The following is a 24,514-nucleotide window of genomic DNA, read 5'->3' as shown; positions in this document are numbered from 1 at the left end:
GCTTTAAATTTGATGGTATTGATTTTCCTTATGGTTTATAATTTATTTTTTGCTATGTTCTAAACTGCTTTGAGTGCTTATAAGGTATATGGAGAAAGGTAGAGTATAAATTTAATAAACTCATGCACACCATAGTTAAGCAGCTTTAGAAATAAAATGTGCCAGTTTGACCAGGGGTGTCAAACTCGCAATGACACGTTGTCGTCACATGACGTATCACAACTTTTTCCCCCTTTGCTAAACCGGGGGTGGGCGTTGCTAGCGCGTGATGCATACGGCCTGCAGGCCGCTAGTTTGACACCCCTGGGATAGTCAGTTCTAATTCAAACTCAGTTGATCCCTTGAGAGGAAAACATTCCCTTCTCTGATTGGATGGACTGGAGGCTAAAACATATAAAGGTTGCTGGAATTGGGTATGTCTAGTTTGATGAAGAGAAGGACTAGGGGTGACATGATAGCAGTCTTCCAATATATCTCAGGGACTGCCACAAAGAAGAGGGAGTCCAGCTAGTCTCCAAAGCACCTGAGGGCAGGACAAGAAGCAACGGGTGGAAACTAATCAAGGAGAGAAGCAACCTAAAACTGAGGAGAAATTTCCCGACAGAACAATTAACCAGTGGAACAACTTGCCTCCAGAAGTTGTAAATGCTCCAACACTGGAAGTTTTAAAGAAGAGATTGGATAACCATTTGTCTGAAATACTATAGGTTTTCCTGCCTAAGCAGGGGGTTGGACTAGAAGACCTCCAAAGTCTCTTCCAACTCTGTTATTGTTTTGCTGCCATCTACTGGGGGTAGGATACTGGTGGAAATGCCCCAAGAAATTCCTTCTTTAATAGATCCACACACACACATACACACCCCTTTAAAAAAAACAAAACACCACTGTCCATTTCACTCATTCAAAGGAAAGAAAAAGGCCCCCTTAATTTGCAGCCTCTTGAGCATTGCCCAAAAGCCAAGGATGTCCCAGACTTTGTATCTACAGCAGCCACAAGTGGCTGATGTTTGGTGACCTTCCAGTAAGACATTAGCAATACAAGGAAGAAGCAAACACAAGCAGTGCCCCCCCCCCAAAATCTCACTTTGGTCACGTTGAGACATCTCAAAACCAATGGGTTAATAATAATAATTTGTGCAACACAGTGACTGAAGCCTTTCTGCCATCCTCTTTTAAGAATTCATTTTTATAAACACAAATTACAAAACAATGCAGTTAGAAAGAAAATCATTACACAAAACATTTAAGTACATTAAGCCGGTTTAATAATTTTTATGTAGAAAAACAATCAAGTATGAATTGCATTGATTTATCGTACAAATCCCTCTGGACTGTATACAAAATAAGTATGGCTAGTCAAACAGCAACAGTAAAATAAATATTTAATTTTTATTTTCAAAAGAAGCTGGCTTAAGGAAACTCCCATTGTCTCAGCCTCAAGTGGTTGCTCAGTGGGACAATTCAGATTAAAATCAGTGCTGTACATGCATAACTCTTCCTTCTATACAGTGAAATACAGCAGACTGACTGCAAATGATAGGAGAGCATCTCAATAGGAAGAGGCATCAGCATCAAATAGAACTCCAAATAATTGTTTGATTCATAACCCTCTAAGAAAAGGTAAACAAGGCTCACTGAAATCAAACTGAACAGAAGAGAAACAGAAATGACATCCAATGTTCAACCTGGCAATAGGGACGCCATTGGAAATCTTTCACCAAACCTATTTTGCCATTAGCCACTGACAGGGTGAAGTATCTTATTCATTTCTCCCAAAACTGATGTAGAATCTCAGGGTCAGCAACTTTTTCAAGTATTGGATGCCTACTTTTTTTCATTACCTGAAATTCTGTAAAATGAGGTACTATGTTATCAACATCAGCGGTACAGAATCCAGGAGCTGAACTTGTAGTATCTCTAAGAGTGAACTCTCCATAATACAAAGCTGGCACTTTCTGTCACTGCCTGAACTAACTGGATTCAGCCCTTGAGTAATGAGCAACCTTGTAAAATGGCTGCCACTGTAAGAACTCAACCAAGAAACTAGTGACCCTTTCTATAAGGCATAGAACTTTGGAGGGGAATAATCTGTCAAATACTCAGCCCAAATGAATCATGAAATGGACAATAAGGCTGTGCATGCTTTGAAAATGATTGGGAAAAGGTGCTTTGGAAGGCATAACATCTCTTTAAAGGAACAGTGGGGGGTTTTTTTCAGGCTTTCAAGGATCAGCATTCTCCAAACATTATTTATTTATTCCACTAGTACCAGCCTTCCCAAGAAGGACCATAGAAAGTAATACACGAATTGTCAAATTTCACTCCTGAGAACTGGTCTTTGTCAGGTTCAATCTTTCCGCAGAACAGTATTCATTAGGGCCTGGTTTATCAGTGTTCTTCAAAAGGCCACTTACTCAGCCACCTGTAAAAACTCTGAAGTGAAGACAGCTTCTGCATAGTCCTCACAGAAGCCATGGAGCTCAGCTGCTACATCTGTCAATATTTCTTCTGTTAGCTCCTCTGCCAGGCTAAAAAGAAAGAAATGGAAGTAGCTCAACAGCCAAGACCTGAGTTCCAAAGTTTCTACAACACGGGTGTCAAACTCGTGGCATCACATTGCCGTCACATGGCGTTCCGCGATGTTTTTTTCTCTTCGTGAAACGGGTGGGCATGGCCTGCGCGTGACGCATCCGGCCTGCGGGCCGCCAGTTTGACACCCTGTTCTAAAACATCCTACAACCTGATCCAGAGCAGCAGCATGTAGACCTCCCTCTCCTTTTCCACTCACTTCTCTCAGTTCTGGTTTCCACCCTTCAAGATAGGCCAGACTAGGAAAGCGAAGTCATGCAGGCCAATATTACTGTTTGTTATAAAGATACCATAACAACATCTTTCAAGCGTGAATGGTCTTCATCCCTCTCTCTATTTATCTCTTGAGAACTACAGAGAGTGTTGCGTGAGATGTTTACTCATATCACTGGGCTTTTTTAAAAAAAATATTTTTTAATTCCACCTTTATTATTTTTGATAAATAACTTGAGGCAAATGTAACTAATATTCCTTCCTCCTCCTATTTTCCCCACAACAACAACCCTGTGAGGTGAGGTGAGCTGAGAGAGAATGGCTGGCCCAAAGTCACCTAGCCAGCTTTCATGGCTAAGGCAGAACTAGAACTCATAGTCTCCTGTTTTTAAGACTGTGGTGCCTTAATTTGCTCAAGTCCATTCTGGACTCAAGTTTTTTTTTTTGTGATAGCACCTCTTTTCCTCCTGTCCCTCAAAACCATACCCTACAACTTAACAAGAAAGAACTGGCAGGCCACTTCTGAAAAATGCTGCTAAGAAAACTGCAAGAGTCATCAAGAGTCAAAACTGACTTGAAAGCGCCAATTTTGTCCTCTGTCACAGATGCACTGCTGTCAAACAACTGATCAGGGCATAGGCAGCAGCAACTCCATTTGACACCTGTTGCTAACCTTATGACTTCAGCAGCATCCTTATTGCCTGAACCTGAGGGAACTGTTCCCTTAACCCTCCCTTGGTGCACCACAGTCCTGACCCTACTATAAAGGATGCCACACATATGTGAATCAGGTATGAGAAAGAGCCTGTGTCCCACTGGGGGTGGGCTTGAAGAAAACAGGAACAAAAACATTAGCTATGGCAATTGAGGAAGGAAGTAGAAACTGTGAGAGCAGCTACTCTTGACAATCCCTCTAAAACAGAAATGTGAAGGAAGGTGACAAGATATCCAAGAAGGTGATTCGTCTGAAAAATTAAATGATATTCCAACTAGACAAAGCAATTATTTTTTGCCCCATTGGAAAATTGTGAAAGGAGCCAGAGAAAAACAAAGGCAGAAAAATGGAAAAAAACAGAAGGAGATAGACTGCCACCTAGTGGCTCTAAAAGAACCCATAACACAATTCTCTTCAACCCCTTAACTTGGTGTTTCTCAGCTTTAGCAACTTTAAGATGTGTGGACTCCAACTCCCAGAATTCCCCAACCAAGGGAAATACCGTTTTCTGACAGTGAAGTCAGGGTTTTTGAAATAAAAAAGCAAATCCCTCCAGAAGATACAAAGAAAGCAAGCACGCCAAGATTCCCCATACCTCTCTGCAATGTTCCAAGGGTTAAACTGCCCCACCTCTTCGAGGAAAATGCCCTTCAGGTGCTGCCGGTATCGGGCATCATAATCAGAAAGGCTTTGGAGAACATGTTTCGGTACTGAGAGGAAAGTGCCAGACTCTTTCTGTGGGGGGATGTGATGTGTAAAAGACTGCAGAGTCCCACTCCTGGGCTCTGACAGCTCTTCATCTATAGCGCTGAAAGCACAAATACAACCAGAATTAGGAAAAAATAAGCCCTAAAATTGGATCAGACCAAAAGCCTCTACTTCACTGAGACAGTCCTATTATAACTAACATCTACAAGAAGCTGGGCACGATGGCAATTGTCTTCTCCCCCATTTCTTTCCCTGAGCCTGCTATACAATGGATTTAGAATTCCCAAATCAAATTCATAGTTCAAAACCAATAGGATCTCACTACAGTACAGCTGTTAACTCTTTCTGTAGTCCTCTGCCTCTTTAGCAAGCTTGGCTTATTCTTCTCAGGCTCACTTAAGCTTAAAACAGACCATCTACTGTCCCCCAAGTTTATTTAAATGCTCACTTCCCCTAACCGTAGGTGCTTGTTCCTTTCTAACTCATCTCTTGTGTAACTTCAACCACTGATTCTAGACCTCAACTATCTGTCTCCCGAACAATTAAAGAAAACAATAAAGGCAAGCAAGTTTCAGTGAGAAGGTGAAAAGTCAAAGAAAGAAAAGCTGCTTCTCTTTCACTTCAGCCCACCTTCCGACTTTCATTGATCTGTTCACGTTGAAAGTTTTAATTTTGCTGTGCTCATAAACTTCTCTGAAGAATCATGTGAAGCAAAATGGTGGGCTAGATAGAACTGTCTCAGTCTATTTAGCCCTAACGTTCCTATCTACCTAGTTCCCAGAGTCCTTAAGCCCTCCCTTGCTTTTATTTTCCTGAAGTACTAATATTACTGCTGTCCTGTGATAACTTGATAATTTGATTATTCCTAAACACTCCATACATTCTAGCCAAGGGGGCAAATCCACTTTTAGCATCAATAAAGATGATGCTGTTTAAGCACAGTAAGCTGTTAAATTTCTTACTCACCTGGCATCCAAGGGTTTTTCCAACACTATGGCTACTTGTGGCTCTTTGTGATTATCTAGTTTTGTTATCTGGATGGGATGAACAACTGCATGTTGTTGGTTTCTCACTACAGACTCTTCCTCTAGGAAAAGGAATTGTTAGAAAAATAATTACCTCACCAATACCAGAGCAGACAAGCTCCCACTGTATTTCAAATTCCATCTTCCCCATTCAGTTAACATATTTTTATAAAAACATAAGCCAAGAAGAATCTATGGAATATTTATTTGCTGACCATGAGTTTATCTAAAAGACTATGTAATAGTATCAACCATGTTTGTTTCCTTCATTTCTACAATATACACATATTAAGAATGTAAAAATATATTCTCACAACCACTGAATGAAAGAGAACCATTCACTGCTCAGCTGTTATTTCTTAAAAATCCAAAACCAAACCAGAAGCTCACCTTTGCTCTCCTGGACCCAGAAATCAACATCAGTGTAAGCAATCTGGTTGTATCGTCTGCGCACAGTTTCTTGATAGTGCTTAAATATAGAAAGATAAACCCAGTATTAATCAAATATTTTAGTTAGTTTGACTGGGTTTGGGAAAGACTACGAGACTGACAGATTAAAACACTCCTAGTAAAGGAAACGGCTCTACTTTTATGCAATGAGAAACTTTAATTAATGGAGAATTCAGAATGGGGAGAAATTATCTTTTCTCTCTCTGGAAAAAAGTACTTTTATACAATACTTTTTGTACAGGATACAATAAATGTACATTATTTATGTTCTGCCACAAGCTAGCAGGGCTCTGGGAAGCCTATAAAAAGACAAAAGAAACATAAAATCATATAACCCCAAAGTGTCCAATTTGGGGATCAAAATTTGATGATGAATAAGGGCAAGAGAAATGGGAGTATTGGCCAGAATGACTCTCTCTACATTTCTAGCAGTTTGGGTATCTCCAAGTAAAACCATCAGAAACCTCAAGGAATCTTCAATAAAGGAGAGCAGAGCAGAGCAAGCCCTAAATTTATAAGACACAAATTTTGGCAGAAGGCAGCTTCCCCAATTAGCACTCTATGCTGGTTGAGAAGGAATTCTGAGAATTACAATCCCAATACATCAGAATAATGTCAGATTAGGAGAAGATGGAAGAAAGGATAGAGTAGAACCTGTGCTATTTCTCCCCGTTTTTCTCATGTGCAAAAATGCCAGATAGCACACAACAAATACAGTAGGTTGGGTTTTTTTCCCCTTGTAGGATGACAAAATGCAGCGCCAGAAGCAGCAAAATACAGCAGAGTCTCAAGATATTTCTTGAGCTCAGTGCTTGTAGTGCCTGAACACCCTCCCCCCCGAGAGATCTCAAAGCAAAGCTCAATAACCTGACGCACAGGCATAGGTCAGCAACCAACAAATGAATGCACCTCTATTTCCTCCATCCTCTTCATCATTGTCTCCAGGTCAGAGATGCTGAGTGCAGAAAGAGCGTCATGTTCCATCTTCTTGAACTGTTCCAGATGGCAATCCTCCAAACAAATACCTGGTAAGCTTATTGCATCCTAACAAGAGGGGAAGGGGGAGGGGAGAGGGAGGGAGGGAGAGTGTGTGTGTGTGTGTGTGTGTGTGTGTGTGTGTGTGTGTGTGTGGAGAGAGAGAGAGAGAGAGAGAGGGAGGGAGAGAGAGAGAGAGAGAAAATAGCTTATTGTGTTCTCTAAAACTACTTGCCCAACACAAAATATCCACTGGGAGAAGCCGAGCCACAAAGCATCTTCAGTGACCCCAAATCATGTTCCATGAATTGTAACACCCTATAGTATTAGAGGTACATCGTATTTCCCCGGGGTCCAGTTCTGAATGGTTATACCACAAAGATCCCCCCAGACCAATCCTTCTTTCCAAGGAGAGATACAATTTCTAATGCAACAAAAATATATCAGTTAGTCAAGATGGCCGACATCACCTCAGTCTGAATTAGGAATTCTGGTATCATGTTTCCCCGAAAATAAGACTCTGTCTTATATTTTTTTGAACCCCAAAATAAATACTTGGCCTTATTTTCGGGGATGTCTTACTACTTTTTTTTTTTAATTTTATTTTATTTCTATACCGCCCTTCTCCTGTGGGACTCAGGGCGATGTACAGCCGAGATAAAACATAGCATATAAAATTTAAAAAACAGTTTAAAAAACAATTAAATAATTTTGGCCCAAAATTTAAAACAACCCAATTAAAACCAAGTTCAATTAAAATTGAGAGGATGGGATCAAGCCAGCACGTGGAGTGAGATGGGGCTCTTCTTGCCATCTTACCTGATTTCCAGCTCTCTCTCCCTAACCCTAACCAGAGGAAATGGCGGGAACTGGCTGCGCATGCATTTAAATATTTTCGGGTTGGGCTTATTTTCAGGGAGGGCTTATTTTCGGTGGGGGGCTTATTTTAGCACATGCGCTGAAAAGCCCAATTGGGCTTATTATCAGGGAATGTCTTATTTTACGGGAAACAGGGTAGAAGGGCCAATAAAATAAACTCGGTTTAAGAGCATTTATAGTTTCTTGAGCAGGTCTCTTACTACTAGCTACAAAATTAATAATCACTCAAAAATAATTTATTATTGGATAATGTTAAAGTATGGTCAGTTGCTCTTTCAGAAAAAGTTACTGATAAAGTTCAAATGATTTTGCAGAAGTATGAATCACATTTTTATTGGACTCTTGGCAAAGCGTAGAAAAATAAAACAACTCCATACAAAAAGAAAAACACAACTGGATGAATTGAAAGAAAATAAAATTGGTAACAACTCAAATCAAGGCTCTGAAAAAATTTAAAGGCTTGTGGAAAACCAGCAGAGGGAACCAGCCTAGTTTCCCCAGAATGACTATTTCCACAATATAGATGCTGCAACAAAAAAGGATAACTATATAACTTATGCCAACTTATTTTAATAAATTTAGTGTTATGTGAAAATTATGATTGAACATTGAAATATATTGTTCTGGGTTATTGTCCTGTATTTTGGTTTCTTCTTGCCTTACAGAATATTAGTGAAAAAAACTAAAAATGAATATGTGGAATATGCTCTATGGCAGTGATGGCTAACCTTTTTGCCGTCGCGTGCCAAAAGCGGGGGGACAGCGGGGGGGATCGTGCGCATGTGTGCCCACACCCATAATTCAATGCCCTGCCCTCCCGCGCATGTGTGCATGCTCCCCCCGCGCTCCCCCCGCTTTTGGCACACGATGGCACAGTGGGCCCATTTTTCACTCTCCCCAGGCTCCAGAGGCTTTCTAGGAGCCTGGGGAGGGCAAAAATGGCCTTCTTCAACACCCTCCGGAGGCTCTCCGGAGGCCGGAAACAGTCCATTTCCCAAATTCTGGTGGACCCGGAAGGCCCGAAAATCAGCTGGCCGGTGGCCACATGTGTGCTGGAGCTGAGCTAGGGCAACACTCGTGTGCCCTCAGAAATGGCTTTGCGTGCCACCTATGGCACCTGTGCCATAGGTTTGCCATCATGGCTCTATGGTGAAATTTGTTTGGCTTTAGAATCCTTTAAAGCTCTTTTTTTTGGTCAAGATACTCTTGGAACAATGTTGCAAAGATAAATTACTTTAGGGGATAGGGATGGTTAAATACATAACCCATTTCAAAAGAAAGCAGGAAGAAAAGTCTGGCACGTTTTCTAATTACTTTGTAAAGTCTGACACTTTTTGCATAAATTATCACGCACTGGATTCCCAATGTGAAACTGTTTAACAATCAAGTGAGCTGAGGTGGGGAGAGGTGGTTTCACACGGACTTTGTGATGTATTTCGACAACACGGCATTCAATGCAATGGAGAAAAAGAATTAAACCTGAGAGCCACATTTGTTTACAAAAGTGGAGTTTTCGTTTCACCCATAACCACATTCAACATCTATTTTAGACAGCTAAACTTTTCTGTACCCTTTTTAAAGCCATTTTTCTCCCAGGTCTGCCTGAACAAGTAATGCAGGGATTGGCAACCATATTTCTACAGCATCTGTAAACTTACTTTACAGGTATTTTTGAAAAGATAGAGAGGGAAAATAAGTACCTCATAAAGAAAGGCAACATTTTCAGACTTCCTTATTTGAGTGCCGTCGTTGCCCTGTAATGGAAGGACTGTGTATGCTGCCTTGAGCTCCTATGTGAAAAGCAGGATATAAGTCTAATTAATGAATTAATTAATTGTAATAAGCATGACTCAATTGTTGCCTTATAAGCCTTACTTCTTGCATTTAGCCAAGGCAACAATTTTACTTGCCGTCCAGGCTGATAACAAGAGGTAAGACTTTGGAAGCAAGAGTTGAGTCAGACTCAACTTATGTGAAATATCCAGCCTTGAGATGCTCTTCAATAAAAATTCTGGAAAGAAAGGAGGAAGTTATTTCTTCAGTTCATCAACAAGGAAATATGTCAAGAAAATCAAAAGAAAAAGAGGAAGAATGACATACTCTACCTGCGCTTTTTCCAAAAGAAGCTCCAGGCCCTCAGGATCAGCTTGCTCCACCTCCTCTGTTGGGGAAGTCCCATTGTCCCTGAAAAATTTCAACCAACACAACACAGTGGCAATCTGATGAGTCATGTCATCTTTTTAAAATGTGACTAACAGAACACACATTAATAATAGTAGGACAGCATAATTCAGCATCTCTCCAGACTGGGCACTCTGAAGCCTATGCCTTTCAGAGTGCAGGATTTTATAATAATATGGAAGGGCCTAAAATCTTTCCCGTTTTCATTCCTGAGAGATAAGACTGAAACAGCAAAATATATTCCAGATTTTAATTCTTTCCTCACCAAATGCAAAAGAGTACACAAAAAAAGGGAAATAGACCCAGGAACTGGAGCTTCTAAGCTTCTTCCCACAGCTCAAAATCACAGAATTTGGAAGCCTTTTCCAAAAGTGAAAAGCCAACCGATGCCTTGGTCATCACTTCTGCTCCTATCCAAGTAAGTACTGAAGACTATATAGAACATTGTCAGAAGAGATGAAATAATGATGTCAGGTGATTATTTAGATCCGAAATCTTATTTTATTCCCCTGGGAAAAGATAGTGAGATTTTTCTGTTGCAATATTCTTGTGAAATGTTGCTCTACTCTTGACATCTGACAAGATAAGGTCAAGTACCAAGCAGGTGTAAGGACTTAGTTAATTGTACATATAGTTTTCAAAGAAAACAACACGAGAAATGTATAGACACAGCTTTTTGTGAAAACATGGCAGTTGGGACTGCCCTATGCAGAGTTTTTCCTTTTCTCTCATAATTTTGGGAAATCATCCCAACTGCTTCTTTTTGGTCAGGATGTAAAATATAGAGTATTGGCATATTTTTTTTCCATAGCTGTTTTTTCTTTATTTGCTATATTCTACGCTGGTCTAGGAAACCAAGCCCAAGTCAGATCTATTCCCAAAGTAAATGTTCTTCCACATGGGCTTCAGTCCAAATTTAGAATGACAAATGATATCTGTTGGGGACAAAGAAAGAAAAATCTGTATCTATGAGAAAGAGCCAGTTAGATGTAGTGATTAAGGCCTCAGGACAGAAACCGAGAGTCTGTGTGTTTTTTAGGCACAAAGCCAGTTGGATGACCTTGGGCCAGCCATTCTCTGTCAACCCTCGAAGGAGGCAAAGGCAAATGACTTCCAAAACACCTTGCCAAGAACATAGCAAGGATCTGACTAGGCATGAAAAATTTACTTGAAAGGCACAGGGAGAGAGGGAGGAGCGGGAGAGGGAGAGAGAGAGGGGGTGGAGAGAGAAAGATTCCCAAAATGTATTAAAATCCACAACCTTCCACCCTCCCTTTCAGGCCTACCTGGGCACTTCTTTCTCAGGTATTTCTTTTTCCTTTGTCTCTATCTCCAGAGATGGCTCCGGATTTTCAGGATTTTTCTCCAGGTGCCTACAAGAATGTTGAATTTAAGTGGGAGAAGAAAAATAACAAGACAAGGTTATCATAACCTTTGCCATCCCACTGGCACCAATTATAAATTTCCGCATCATAAATTAATTATTGACACTGGTGTAAACATCATCTGGTGAATGAAACATTTCTTCAAGCATTCCAGAAAGAGGGACAGGAATGAGTCTCCAAAGAACATGAGGGCCTCCTCAGAAGAGGTTGACAATTGTTATAGCATACGAGCCCAAAAGGATCTCAGAAATGGTGACTACAGGGCCATGACTAAGTTTACATTCAGAAAGTTCTAGGATCATTCCATATTATCACTAGGTGATCATTGGAAATATCTGAAATTCTGCAGAATGAAGATCATACTGAACCAAATGAATCAAATATCTGATCCATCTTAGTACACAGCAGCCCTGAATGTTTCAATCTCCAGATCAAATCTCAGAAGCTATACTTGAAGAAACTATTATGCCATCTGCCATAAATGAACCATCATAAGCGTCATAATCCACTGTAGATGTTTATACCACTAACAACTGCCCTCGCAAGGGTGTTAACTTACCGCGGAGCAGAGTGGAGGGGAGACTTGACACTGGGAGGCATCCATGGGGCCCTATTATCTCGGATGGGTGGTTTGGTCTCCTTAAGCCGGAATGCAACGGTGGGATCTAGAAAGCGGGCTTGTTTGGCTACAGGCTGCACTGTTTTTGTTTTGGGAGGTCGACAGCTACCCTTTAGAGAAACAAAAACATTAAAATAATGTGTGTTTCCAGACACGTTTTAGCAGTTTTTCCTACACAACAACATCTATTAAAGCCTGCATTTCAACCACTGTAATTTTGGAGGAAAAGACATTACATCAGGGGAGAAAGTATGTCTCACAGCACCTAAAATTAAGCTTGGAGACAAGGAAGAGGAGTAGAAGCTGATGATTATATAACTGTACCTGAGGTCTGAGGGAAAACAAGCCTCCCCTCTTCTTCAGAGTTCCTGATTTCAGTTCTGCTTTCAAAGGTCCTGATTTCCTTACGGCCTCACCCTTGCACTGTGCAACTGCCCCTCGCTCAACGGGGAGTACGTCTTCCTGGGCTCTGGCAATGCAGTGATTGATTGTCTTATGTGGTAACAAGTCTGCAGATTCTCGATATTCATCTGAAGTAATTTGTTATGACAATGTTACACATATCGTATTTATTTATTATATGACCATGGCACTTTACCAAAAAAAAGTAAGAATAGTTGCATACCATAGGGCACTTACTATCTAAAATAGGGGACAGGAAAAAACAGTATGCAGCAGAGGCATACTAAAAACAGAGACAAATATACTGAGTTTGACTTAATTACAGTAGGATCTAGGGATAGGAAGCAGAGGGAATAATTTTAAGAGGAAGCAGGAGTCTATTCACATAATAAACATCCAAATAACCATTTTTTTCCCCTCAGCATCATCTTCTGGGAGTATTCAATTCTGAACCTCCTCAGTTCTGACCATCCAATTGGACCAGAAGTTAAGTTACAATGAGTTCACCCAGAAATCCCCAACTTATCTGGGTCTACAATTTTTCTGGGGGAAAATCAGACATGATTTGTAAGAATTACTAATCAAACTTCTTCCAACTCAGCACCCAGAAGACTCACCGGGAAGAAGTTTCCGAGCTACTGAAGATTTTTTTCGGTCCAATGCACAAGATTTCTTTTGTTTTTTTGGCAATCTGTTGGGGCTTTTTGGTGCATCAACTTGAGAGGTAGAGAGCCATTCCTGCCCTTTCCTGGGGGACTCCTTTTTGGACAACACAGAGTCCAAATCCTGCCATAGCAATTTGTATCATGTTAAACACACAAAAATCTTACCCTGAACACCCACACAGGATGCAAAGTTCAGGTGGATGTTCAGCCTTCTTAATCGACAAAAAGCAAAACCACCTCTGAATAAATTAGAAGAAAAAATGCTATCTGCTGCAAGATTTAGGAATAATTTTATATATAATTATATTTCTCATCCTGTGGGTACAATACATTTTTTAAAAATGAGACAAACCATGAATCTGTTGAGTCATCCTTTTAGAGATATTTCTTCATCAGATTCCTCAATGCCTTCAAAAATGACAGAACTTCTAATGTCCTGCCTTTACTAGAAAGATGTATCTGCCTTGAAAATAGCCTACAATGAACTATACAGCAGAGGCAAACATCAGCACAGGAAATGTTTTCTGACATTTATGTCATAAGCTGTTTTATTATAATTTTTTTATCATAACATGTTTTATAAAATTTGCCAACTTTCAATTCTACAGGAGTCATGAGACCCAGATTTTATATACATTCTGCAAGTTAGCCCATTTGGGTTCCTTGGTTCAAAAACGGTTGCCCGTGATACACCATTTTGCCCAGTTAAAAATTACTAAGCGCTTTAGTAGCATATAGATAACTTTAACATATTCTCAATTTGATGTGAAACTCAAGAGCAATGGCTCATTCCTTAGAGACCAAATGCCAAAACATGTCACTATTTAAGACTTATTTCAAAGGGTCGTGCCTTCTCTAGATGATGGAAATCTGTTCCTCCCCAGGAAGGGTTATATTACACTGCCTTGGATGCCAAGCAAAGAAAAAACACACTCTCTCCTGACCTCAATTTGTAGCAGCAGATCTATGATGATATCAGGAATGGATGAGTCCATCTCGAGGCGAGCAGAACAGAGAGAGAGTTGCCTGATGAGATTGCCCAGCTCTTTACAATGCGCAGAGGCAGACTGTTGCTCTGACTGGTCAGCAAAATGAGTGACAAACATCTGCAGAGCTCGGATGGCACCTCTGTGAGCTGCTGCCAGCTTGGCCATAGCTCGTGACTGCATCACAAAGGAAAAAGAATTCTGGCTTGAATCAAGTAGTCTCTTATCAAGACAGCCAGAGCAATTCCGCCCAATCTTCAAACACTAGTTCCTTGGCAGCTTGGCCAGATCCGTGGATTTCATTTTCACAAACTCCCCAGCCAGAATGGATACTGGGGAAAATTCTGAGGGTTGAAGCCCACACAACCCAAGGCACCAAGATTGGAGAAGGCATTTCTAGTCTGTATCAGATGAATGACTATAATAGAATACTGCAAAATCAGACTGCTATGACGATACGCAAAGTAGAAACTTATGTCAGGTCTGACTGACAGGTCGCACAGCTCAGTGAAAAGCACACTGAACACGAAGTTGAAAAAGTCATCTTCTACTTGCATGCTACCAACTATTCTCCAAAAGGACCTTTCAGGGAGGCTCCAACCTCAGCAACTTTAAGATGGGAGAACTTCAACTCCCAGAATTACCCAGCCACATCTTAAAAGTTTCTGAGGTTGAGAAAAACTGTTCCAAAGCTTGTCCCTCATCACTCAGTTTTTCCCCCAAACTCGTAAAGCAATTTCATCTCACCTTCTTTGTATGTTTAATTTTAAGGGGACTCAGCTTCTCCAGATCTTCTTGGATTTGTTTTACCTGTTTGATAATGCGACAAATAAATTAACAACAGAATGCAGTTTGGAAAACTCTCTGTCTGCATAATAATTTGGAACCAAGCTATCTGGTTCAGACTGCCTTGTTTTGATTCCCCAATTTGGGTCTGAAATATCTTCCCAAAGTTTCCAGAGATTGTTCAGACCTGTTGCTGGAGGACATAGAGCACTCGGGCAGAGCGCACAGCTTGTTCCTGCCTCCGAATATGGACCCGGCGTTCTTCCTCAGGATCCAGACATATTTCACTTCTCTCTGGGAAAAAAAAGTTTAGGAAAACAGTTGATTAGGCTCAGTTAAAGGTAAAGGTAAAGGTTCCCCTCGCACATATGTGCTAGTCATTCCTATCTCTAGGGGGCAGTGCTCATCTCCATTTCAAAGCCGAAGAGCCAGTGCTGTCCGAAGTCGTCTCAGTGGTCATGTGACCGGCATGACTAAACACCAAAGACACACGGAACGCTGTTACCTTCCCACCAAAGGTTGTCCCTATTTTTCTACTTGCATTTTTTTTTACTTTCGAACTGCTAGGTTGGCAGAAGCTGGGACAAGTAACGGGAGCTCACTCCATTACATGGCACTAGAGATTCAAACCGCTGAACTGCCAACCTTTGGATCGACAAGCTCAGCGTCTTAGCCACTGAGCCACCACGTCCCTTCATATGCTTAGTTAAGAACAGACAATTTGGTGTAGAAAACATGAAATACATAACACAATTACAATTGAGAAGAGACAATGAAAAAAATGTTGGTGTCACTCAAAAGCCATCATAAAGTGTTCCAAAAACTGTATTAAATGCCCTATATCCCATAATAGCAGCTTAGATCCAGATTACACAAAAGAAGTCAGCAATATTCAGACAGTTCTTCACTTTACTGTCTCAAGTGTAAACCTTTAAAACTGATTTCCAAGAGTTCTTCTCTTTAATTCTTGCAGTTCAAATAATCAGCTCACAACTAGCCTCAAAACCAGCAGGCTTAAACTCAAATTATTTCACGAGATCATTAGTCCAAGAGCACAACACTGAAGCCTTTTCATACATTGATACAAAAATGAAGAAACTAAAAGTATCATAGTATGCTAATAAGCATGTAGTTATTAAATTAAAAGTATTACTGCAAAATAGAGCAGTTTCAGTCTGGCCACATATATTTGATTTGTTACTGTGTTGATACTTTTTTCCCAAGATCAGTGCTACAGAATATCATTGCAGACTTCAGAAAATGAATAAGGGGGACCATATGGGCTGCAATTTTAAGACTCTAATCAGTCTGTGGGAGAATCTGGCTGCAAAGTACATATACTCTGGTTAGTAACATTGGCAAAAATAGTCTCTGGTCAAGCACTACTATTACGAACATTTCTTTGTATTGAACTGGGAGATGGCTAGCAGGATAAATGGGTGGGATAGTAGACACAGAGCCTCATGCTTACTCAAGTCTTCTTTACAAGCCTCATTTAGACTTAAGAATGTAACACAACGAAGTCCTGAAAGTTAGGAACAACAGTTACAAAGACTCATCGTTCTTTGCTGTCAGTTTGCTTGTCACAATTTTCTTTCCCTGTAAGCAGGGGTGAAATGCTCCAGGTTTGGACCCGATCGCCTGATCTGGTAGCGATGAAGGCGGGTGGTTTGGAGAACCGGTAGCAAAAATCCCTGCCTCCCCCCATGCCCAGCTAAGCCGCGCAATCATCAGAGGCTTTTTTTTTTTTTACTTTTAAAAGTATTTTTTCTTTGGCTGAAAAAATGCTTTTAAAAGTAAAAAAAAAAGCCTCTGATGATCGCACAGCTCAGCTGGGATTGTCAGAGGCTTTTAAAAGCATTTTTTTACAACCTCTTCGGCCGAAGAGGTTGTAGAAAAAATGCTTTTAAAAGTAAAAAAAAAAGTTAGCCATGCCCACCCAGTCACATTATCCCCACCACCAAGCCACATCCACAGAACCGGTAATAACAAATTTTACATTTCACCACTGCCTGTAAGGTTAATCTTTTACCCACTTCTCAGGATTTGCTACAAGAATACTGGTTGCCTTGAATTCAAAGCCTCCATTCAGTGGGAAACAGACAAAGCCCATGAAGATTCTTCTGCATTACCAATCAGGTAATGCAGGTATGCAGGTACCTAGTTTGTTAGACCAAGAGAGTGACCTGTATCTCTTCTACTTTCTTATATTGCATCTTCATTTAAGTCAGCTTTCCCCCTTACCTTTTGTTGCTAGCAATTCAATTTTCTGAATGTAAGTCTGAAGCTCTTTTTGTAGCCTTCTGATTTCTATGGCACATTTGTCTTCCTCTTTTTTGGGGCCAGGTCCTGGATCACGTGTTGGTGGAGAATCAGACAAAGCGGGTCCTGACTTGACATGACTTGGATCACAAAGGAGGACTTTTGCTCCAGTGCTGTTCCTCTCCATCTTAGAAGGGTTACTAAGCTGGTGTTCATATTTCAGGTGGGACTTAGATGCTTCCAACACTGCAGCATTCCCTGATTCCTTTCCCCAACGAAATCCCACAGGACACTTATTCACCTTGGTGAGATGCTGCTTCACTTGCTCTTGCAGGTGCTTTCTTTTCACATCCCTTCTGGCCAGCTGAACAGCCTGGTTGAGCTTCTCTTCAGATACAACTGAGAATTCAACAGAGCTCCTCAGATCAGCTCCATCACCAGCACCTTGGTTCTGTTGAGTTGATGACTGTTTCAACTTTTCTATGATAATTGGACAGGGATTGGTGTAGTGGACTGACAGGTTTTCAGACGATGCGGGAGCGTTCCGGCTGAACTGCAGCTGTTCCAAACATTTAAAACAGGCAGTGTGGTACAAGGTGAGAATTGGATTAAAATCACCTAAATGCAAATCTCTGTTTAACCAAAAACAACAACAACAACAAAAACCCTACCATTGGACAACTGAATCCATCACTCCCTAGCAGTTCAAGTGGCTTCCCAGAGTTGTGGTGAGGATTAAAGGTGGTAGTGGAGACCATTATATATGCTAGTATACCTACTCAGATTTCTCTGCACAAGCACAGAATAAGCAGTTTACAAGGATCTTAAATTATTTCCCAAGCCAGTTGACTGAAAGGTAAACTGGATAATTAAAAATTAATCCACTTTATACTAATGTAATTATCTGACTTTAGAATAACAGAGTTGGAAGGGACCTTGGAGGTCTTCTAGTCCAACCCCCTGCTTAGGCAGGAAACCCTACACCTCTTCAGACAAATGGTTATCCAACATCTTCTTAAAAACTTCCCGTGTTGGTTGGAGTATTCACAACTTCTGGAGGCAAGTTGTTCCACTGATTAATTGTTCTAACTGTCAGGAAATTTCTCCTTAGTTCTAGGTTGCTTCTCTCCTGGATTAGTTTCCACCCATTGCTTCTTGTTCTACCCTCAGGTGCTTTGGAGAATAATTTGACTCCCTCTTCTTTGTGGCAACCCTTGAGATATCGGAACACTGCTATCATGTCAGCCCTAGTCCTTCTTTTCATAAGACTAGAAATATCCAGTTCCAGCAACCGGTCTTTATATGTTTTATCTAGAGTACCCTAATCATCTTTGTTGATTTTCTCTACACTCTTTCTAGAGTCTCAACATCTTTTTTACATCATGGCGACCAAAACTGGATGCAATATTCCAAGTGTGGCCTTACCAAGGCATTATAAAGTGGTATTAACACTTCACGTGATCTTGATACAACAGGGATCTCTGTTTATGTAGCCTAGAACTGTGTTGGCTTTTTTGGCAGCTGCAGCACATTGCTGGCTCATATTTAAATGATTATCCAGTAGGACTCCAAGATCCCTCTCACAGTTACTACTATTGAGCGAGGTACCATCTGTACTCTACCTGTGCATTTGGTTTTTCTTGCCTAAATTAGAACCTTACTTTTTTCACCATTGAATTTCATTTTGTTAGATAGCACCCAATGTTCAAGTCTATCAAGATCCTTCTGTATCTTAAGCCTATCTTCCAGAGTGTTCTGCTAGCTATTCCTGCTAGCTTGGTGTTGTCTGCAAATTTGATGAATTCCTCATCTATCCCCTTGTTCAAATCATTGATGAATATGTTGAAAAGTACTGGGCCTAAAATCAGAGCCTTGGGGTACCCCACTGCATACCTCCTTCCATATGGAAGCAGTTCCATTGAGGACTACACGTTGTTAGCTTCTCCACAGAGAGAGCAGTTATATAGCCCAAATATATCTTATACTAACTTTAGAGGAATAATAATAATTGCTTTGCAAAAGGAAGAAGACAGATGTTGGGCCATAACTTTCTGTGATTCCTCTCATATTCCTCTGAGGTCTTATAAGACCTCCAACATAGGTCTTATACCTCAATTCATACATGGAAAACTGTAAGTTTTTTAAAGGCAAAAATCATAAAACAAATCCAGACAGGATTTTACTTACTGGTTTTATGTTAATTAGTATTAAAAACACAAATCCCATTCAATATGTTTCTAAGAATCAGCATCTTCACATCATTGGTTTGTTTAAATAAAATTACAGGTTGGCAATGCTAGAATACATATTGGCAAGCTTATTACATGTTAGTATTTCATCATGTAAAATCCACAGAAGATGCTGATGTTGCACAATACCTGTATCTGTGGGGACTTTGTGTCACTTTTGGCCATTTGTGGGTGCGATGCCAAAGGAATAGTGGTTGTAGTTGCTTTTCGCAGCTCCATCATAATTTTCAGAAGCTCAAGCTCCTGTTGTTTATGAAGTTACTGAAAGTCACCAAATATTAAATTCCCATTAGCACAAACACATTCTGTTTTCTTAGCTGAGAGACACTAATTAGGCATAAGAATTTTAATTTTCCAAGCATGCTTAGAATTGCAGTTCACTCATTGACACTTACAATGCTTAGAATACAATCGTTACTATAAACATGTTGCTTGTATCTTTCAATTTATATTGTTTTTGTTTCCTAGTACGATTTGATAGCTTATTAGTAACCTTGACTATCACTAAGTGTTGTATCTTTTTATTCTTGATGAATGTATTTTATCCTCCTTATGTACACTGAAAGCATATACACCAAAGACGAATTCCTTTATTTATGATAAAGGAATGGAATTTAGTTATGGAATCATTTTGTTTGGTTTTGTTTTATCTATGTTTATTTTTTCAATTGGTTTTGTAGAATGTTTTAATTACTGGTTTTACTGTATGCCATCCAGAATCACTTTGTGTGAGAGGAGTAGCCCTACAAATTTGATTAACAAACTCTTACAATAGGTGAATCTATATAGCCAGCTGTCTCTCAAAAAGCAGCACAAAAATGCTGCTTGCCTCCAATATTAGATATCTGGAAGAAACACAGAGAGAGATGAATATCAGAAATAAAGCTTCCTTATATTAAGGCTAATTTGCCATCATTCTATCATTGATGTAACTAAGCAAAGGGACTGACAAGTTAGTTTGCTTCTTCTTTACAAAGACTTTAAAACATAGTAGACACACATGCAGGAACCTTTTGCAACAAAAGAAGTTGTAACCAGAAATAGAATGGATTAAAACTATAAATACCTGATCATCAGTTACAATTACTTATAAAAATTCTGATTACATTTTTAAAATCCTTAACAATCTATAAAATTATTCATCACAGAGATGTAGAAAATTCCTTTGCAGAACCCCCCCCCAGAAAATATCACATGATTCATATAAAAGATTTATAGTTATCTCAAGCTTTGACAATCACTGAGGGATTGAAAGGCAATAAAGACGTGGTTCAGCTTTGGTTCCAGCTTTGTTCTGCTTATAACCACCCAAATGTCACAAGCAGGATTGGGGAAGGCTAATCAGATCCTCCTCGTATAGTGTAATTTATCGATAGTGTAAACCCAGTGCTGAAATGAGGGGTTCTTAGTGCTCTCTGAGCTTGGTTGTTTCCTTGCAGACGTTTAGTTTGGGTAATGAAACATCTGCAAGAAAACAATCAAGCTCAGAGTCTATGGCAGAGGCCTTCAAACTTGGCAGCTTTAAGACTTGTGGACTTCAACTCCCAGAATTCTCCAGCCAGCTATGCTTGTGGACTTCAATTCCCAGATTTCTATGCTATGCTGGCTGGAGAATTCTGGGAGTTGAAGTCCACAAGTCTTAAAGCTGCCAAGTTTGAAGACCTCTGGTCTATGAAGTTTCTCAGTCATCCAGGTAATGGTTGTCCCAAAGGTGCTTTTTTTTCCCCAAGAGGCAACTGGGCTTTCTGGTTTTTCTTTGAAGACGTTTCGCTTCTCATCCAATAAGAGCCTTGGTGGCACAGCAGATTAAAAGCACTGTTAAGTAACATCAGCTGTCTGCAATTACTGCAAGTTCAAATCTCACCAGGGTCAAGGTTGACTCAGCCTTCCATCCTTTCGCGGTAGGTAAAATGAGGACCCGGATTGTGGGGGCAATAAGCTGACTTTGTATAAAAAAGAACACCGCTTGGGGGGGGCAAAGCCCTACTAAGCAGGTATATACAAAAGTATGAAGGCTATTGCTTAACGCATTGTAAGCCGCCCTGAGTCTCCGGAGAAGGGCGGCATATAAATCGAACCAATAAATAAATCGAACCAATAAATAAATCGAGCCAATAAATAAGCTTCTTCAGCTCTGGATGAGAAGCGAAACGTCTTCAAAGAAAAACCAGAAAGTCCAGTTGCCTCTTGAGAAAAAAAAAAGCACCTTTGGGACAATCAAGTTCAGACAGCACTAAGGACCCCTCAATGCAATCTATCTCTGAGCAGCACTTACAGCCCATACATTTTCGTTTTGTTAGCCGCTGCCAGGAGCTGGACCTTCGGCCTTCCTGCTGCTACTGCTGCTGCTGCTGTACTTAGATTAGATAAGTGCCAAAATCAAGATGAGATTCCCCTTCTCTCTCCGAGAAAAAAAACTCACGGGACCAACCTGACGAATTACCGGAAGAAGGCTACAGAGCCATAGCGGGGGTCCGCTACAGGCTGAGCCGATCCCGCCTTCTTCTTGCTTCCTTGGCAACCGGCGCTTTCAAGGACGCCATGAAACAGTTCGAGGACAACGGGTGGCGATAATGTCCAATTAGCTGCCGGGAAAATTCGCAACGCCCTCAATCTTAATCCTGAAAATTCTTTTGAAAGGTTTTTGGCCCAAGCGGCCACCATCCTCGATGGGGGAGGCGTGGTCCTCGCTTTTCCTTTTTCGTCTTTGCACACTTCCGCCCTTCTACAAGAGGCACGAGATTCCATCATGGGTTGGGAAGAGATCTCTGTGCACGGATACGAGGAGTTCGTTCGGGTCGCCCGCGAACAGGAACAGCGCGGCCAAGTATTCGTGTATTTTAGCGGTGACAAAGATCCAGACAGCGGTACTAGTTGGTGCCCAGATTGTGTTAAGGGTAAGCCATCTCTAATCATTTATACGAATGGCTTTCTCCACCGCCTTTTCCCTGCAGTCATATACTGTAAATGTAAGCTGCAAAGGGTTTTGACAAGTTCTTCCTCAGGTTTAAATATTTCTAATTTCTTCTATAAAATGGTTGTTGATGAACTGCCTTAAAAGGTTACTTGATAAGTTATCTGATAACTTTTGAGGAATTTAAAAATCGAAGTTTATTAGTCCGTTCACATATACAGGTGTCACTGTGGCGCATGAACTAGTACTAGTGGGAAACCGAACATGATTTAACCCAGTTGGAAGGCACCTTGGCGGTGTTCTAGTCCAACCCCCTGCTTAGGCAGGAACCCTATACCATTCCAACCAAGTGGTTGTCCAAAATCTTAAAAACTTCTATGTTGGATGCTCCAGTTTCGTAGAACTAGTGAAACTGGGAGAGGATACTACAAGTTGGAAAGGAGGGCATGGAGATGAAAGTTGCAGTATAACTGTTTCTTCTGTAAGGTCTAATTGGAAACCTTTTTTTTTATCCTAGCTGAACCCATTGTACGAGCTGAACTCCCAAACGTGCCAGATGGATCTATATTCATTTACTGCCAAGTAGGACCCAGAAACTAGTAAGACATTTTGAAAAAGGTGGTAGAGTTACTTTGGTTCAGCCAACCAAATAAGTATTGCATATATGGTTCATAAGTGTTAGTAACATTTAGCCTGTTGTCAGGTTGTATGAGGGTCTTAATGTAGTGAAGATATTTAAAAATCCCCATGTGCAGAATGTTCTCTATCAGAAAAAAAAAAAAATCTTAAGGAACTCCTAAGTTACAGAAATACTGGCTTTAGTTTAAGTGCAATTTTGAGACAGAGGACTATTCAGATCAGATCCTCTGCAATCATTTCCTGCTTATACTTTGCTTTCCTTTCTGCCAGATCTCTTATCAGCTGAACTTTACCATTTTGAACTCTGAAATTTGATTATATAGCTGCCCATCTCACTGTTACATGATTCTAGGTAGTTTACAATAAAACAAATAGGTTGTATTTGCCAAGTATTATATAAATTTCTAGATCTTTCCACTCACTTGGGACAGCACACAAAAATTAGAAATGGAATGAATATTTAAAAACCCATTGTAAATAGCAGGTATTCCAACCAAGAAGACACACCTACTGGGTCCTATAAGAGAGCACTACTTAAAAGATGGTATCTGAGCATGCCTATTCTGCTGCATTTGAATTTTACAGAAACAGTTGGAGAAAGGCATTCCCTAAAATAACCAGGCCCTATGCTATGTAGCGCTTTATAGCTGATGATCAGCAACTGGAAATATGCTGATACATACCCATAGCTTTTTTATACCGCTGCATTCTGGACCAACTGTTATGCATTGTTTGAATCTAAAAGATTTCAAATGTACAATTGACTGCAGTTTATTTTCATGATTTCCACACATAGCAACTGTCTTGTGTATTTGCAAAATCTTGCTTTTCCCCACCTGAAAGTTGTTTTTTCTGAAACACAGCAATGTTTGAAAAGATGATTGAGTGCACTGTACTCATCTGTCTGGATCACATCATGTCAAGGGTAATTTACTTTTATCAAAAGTTTGCCTTTCTCAGTCTGTCAAATATGGCAACTTATTTGTTAAATATTAACAAAAATGGTTTTCTTTCAATATTCAAGTATATTTTAAGATATAAAACCATTATTTTATTTTCTCCATAGCTGGAAAAATCCCAATAACGAATTCAAGAAGAATCTTAAGTTAACTGGTGTGCCTACACTTCTCAAATATGGAACTGTAAGTATATACTGTACATTTTCTAATTAATTTTGAAAGAGTCAAATGTGGTCAAGAGCCTGTAGTACTTAGACGAATTGCCAAATATTTCTTCTCTATTCTTAAGTCTGGCTTTATTGCTTTCAACTAAAAATGGAAAACCTATAAAGAAATTATATTTGCAAAAAATTGGTCTAATTCTGTATAAATCTCACAAGCGTCCAAAGAGTTATTTTCTGAACAAAGTGGTATCTTAATGGATAAACTATTTCTCATTTGTGGTAATTGAGTAATTTAGCAGATATAATTTTGTGTCTTCTAAAAGTCCAGCTGGTAGCCAAAAAGGGATTGTGGGAGTACTAGAAAAACTGGAAAGAGTACAGTTGAGAAAAATGTATCCAAAAATAAGCTATGTAACTATTAAGTTACTTAGCAATATAACAACAGTACATAGAAAGGAATATTTCTACAAAGGACTTGGATCTCCTATCATACTTGGAAAAACAATAATATATCCTAACTTTTGTTTCAGCCTCAGAAGCTGGTGGAAGAAGATTGCTTTAAATCTGACCTTGTGCGAATGCTATTTACAGAGGACTGAGTAATTGAAGCTATTACCAGCAGAGGAAGTGCTTTTAGATGAAACCATTGTGTCAAACAGTACGTGAATAAATCTGTAATCTAAGCCATCAAATTTAAATAAAATCACTGTAAAACTGGACTCTGTATCAACTGAAATTGTGGCTAGTTC

General features: G+C 40.0%; 2 protein-coding genes across 4 annotated transcripts; one reads left to right on the top strand and one right to left on the bottom strand.

Moving 5' to 3' along the window:
* Positions 1–1,242: 1,242 nt before the first annotated feature.
* On the bottom strand, positions 1,243–21,786 carry KIAA0753 (KIAA0753 ortholog). Of its 3 annotated transcripts, none has more exons than XM_034421067.2 (17): positions 21,521–21,786; positions 19,219–19,350; positions 16,823–17,399; positions 14,766–14,872; positions 14,540–14,602; positions 13,751–13,969; positions 12,759–12,927; positions 12,064–12,269; positions 11,680–11,849; positions 11,022–11,108; positions 9,660–9,738; positions 9,255–9,344; positions 6,610–6,744; positions 5,641–5,719; positions 5,192–5,312; positions 4,113–4,325; positions 1,243–2,528 (listed from the first exon to the last, which is right to left on the bottom strand). In XM_034421067.2, the coding sequence occupies exons 2-17, from the start codon at positions 19,309–19,311 to the stop codon at positions 2,411–2,413; spliced, it is 2,526 nt and encodes an 841-aa protein (XP_034276958.2). In that variant the 5' UTR covers positions 19,312–19,350; positions 21,521–21,786; the 3' UTR covers positions 1,243–2,410. The 3 variants fall into 3 exon arrangements, with proteins under 3 accessions (XP_034276958.2, XP_034276961.2, XP_034276960.2); XM_034421070.3 differs by having other exon boundaries at positions 21,365–21,597; XM_034421069.3 differs by having other exon boundaries at positions 21,374–21,592.
* TXNDC17 (thioredoxin domain containing 17) lies at positions 21,777–24,484 on the top strand. Its single transcript, XM_034421072.3, has 4 exons — positions 21,777–21,986; positions 22,521–22,602; positions 23,709–23,784; positions 24,296–24,484. The coding sequence occupies exons 1-4, from the start codon at positions 21,839–21,841 to the stop codon at positions 24,362–24,364; spliced, it is 375 nt and encodes a 124-aa protein (XP_034276963.1). The 5' UTR covers positions 21,777–21,838; the 3' UTR covers positions 24,365–24,484.
* Positions 24,485–24,514: the final 30 nt, after the last annotated feature.

The sequence above is a fragment of the Pantherophis guttatus genome, chromosome 1 (assembly GCF_059756535.1).
Source record: "Pantherophis guttatus breed Tessera chromosome 1, ASM5975653v1, whole genome shotgun sequence".
In the NCBI taxonomy this organism is placed as follows: domain Eukaryota; kingdom Metazoa; phylum Chordata; class Lepidosauria; order Squamata; family Colubridae; genus Pantherophis; species Pantherophis guttatus.
Note: the sequence above shows the minus strand (reverse complement) of the source record. Positions and strands in the feature narration are given on the sequence as shown.

Bases quoted from the DNA above. Each gene is read 5' to 3' on its own strand.
- TXNDC17 (XM_034421072.3), top strand. From the start codon at position 21,839: ATGGGTTGGGAAGAGATCTCTGTGCACGGATACGAGGAGTTCGTTCGG. The intron at 21,987-22,520 runs GTAAGCCATCTC...TTTTTATCCTAG, and splicing joins GTGCCCAGATTGTGTTAAGG to CTGAACCCATTGTACGAGCT. The intron at 22,603-23,708 runs GTAAGACATTTT...TTTTCTCCATAG, and splicing joins CAAGTAGGACCCAGAAACTA to CTGGAAAAATCCCAATAACG.
- KIAA0753 (XM_034421067.2), bottom strand. From the start codon at position 19,311: ATGATGGAGCTGCGAAAAGCAACTACAACCACTATTCCTTTGGCATCG. The intron at 17,400-19,218 runs GTATTGTGCAAC...TGTTTGGAACAG, and splicing joins CAAAGTCCCCACAGATACAG to CTGCAGTTCAGCCGGAACGC. The intron at 12,928-13,750 runs GTCAGGAGAGAG...TTGCTATGGCAG, and splicing joins ATCTGCTGCTACAAATTGAG to GATTTGGACTCTGTGTTGTC.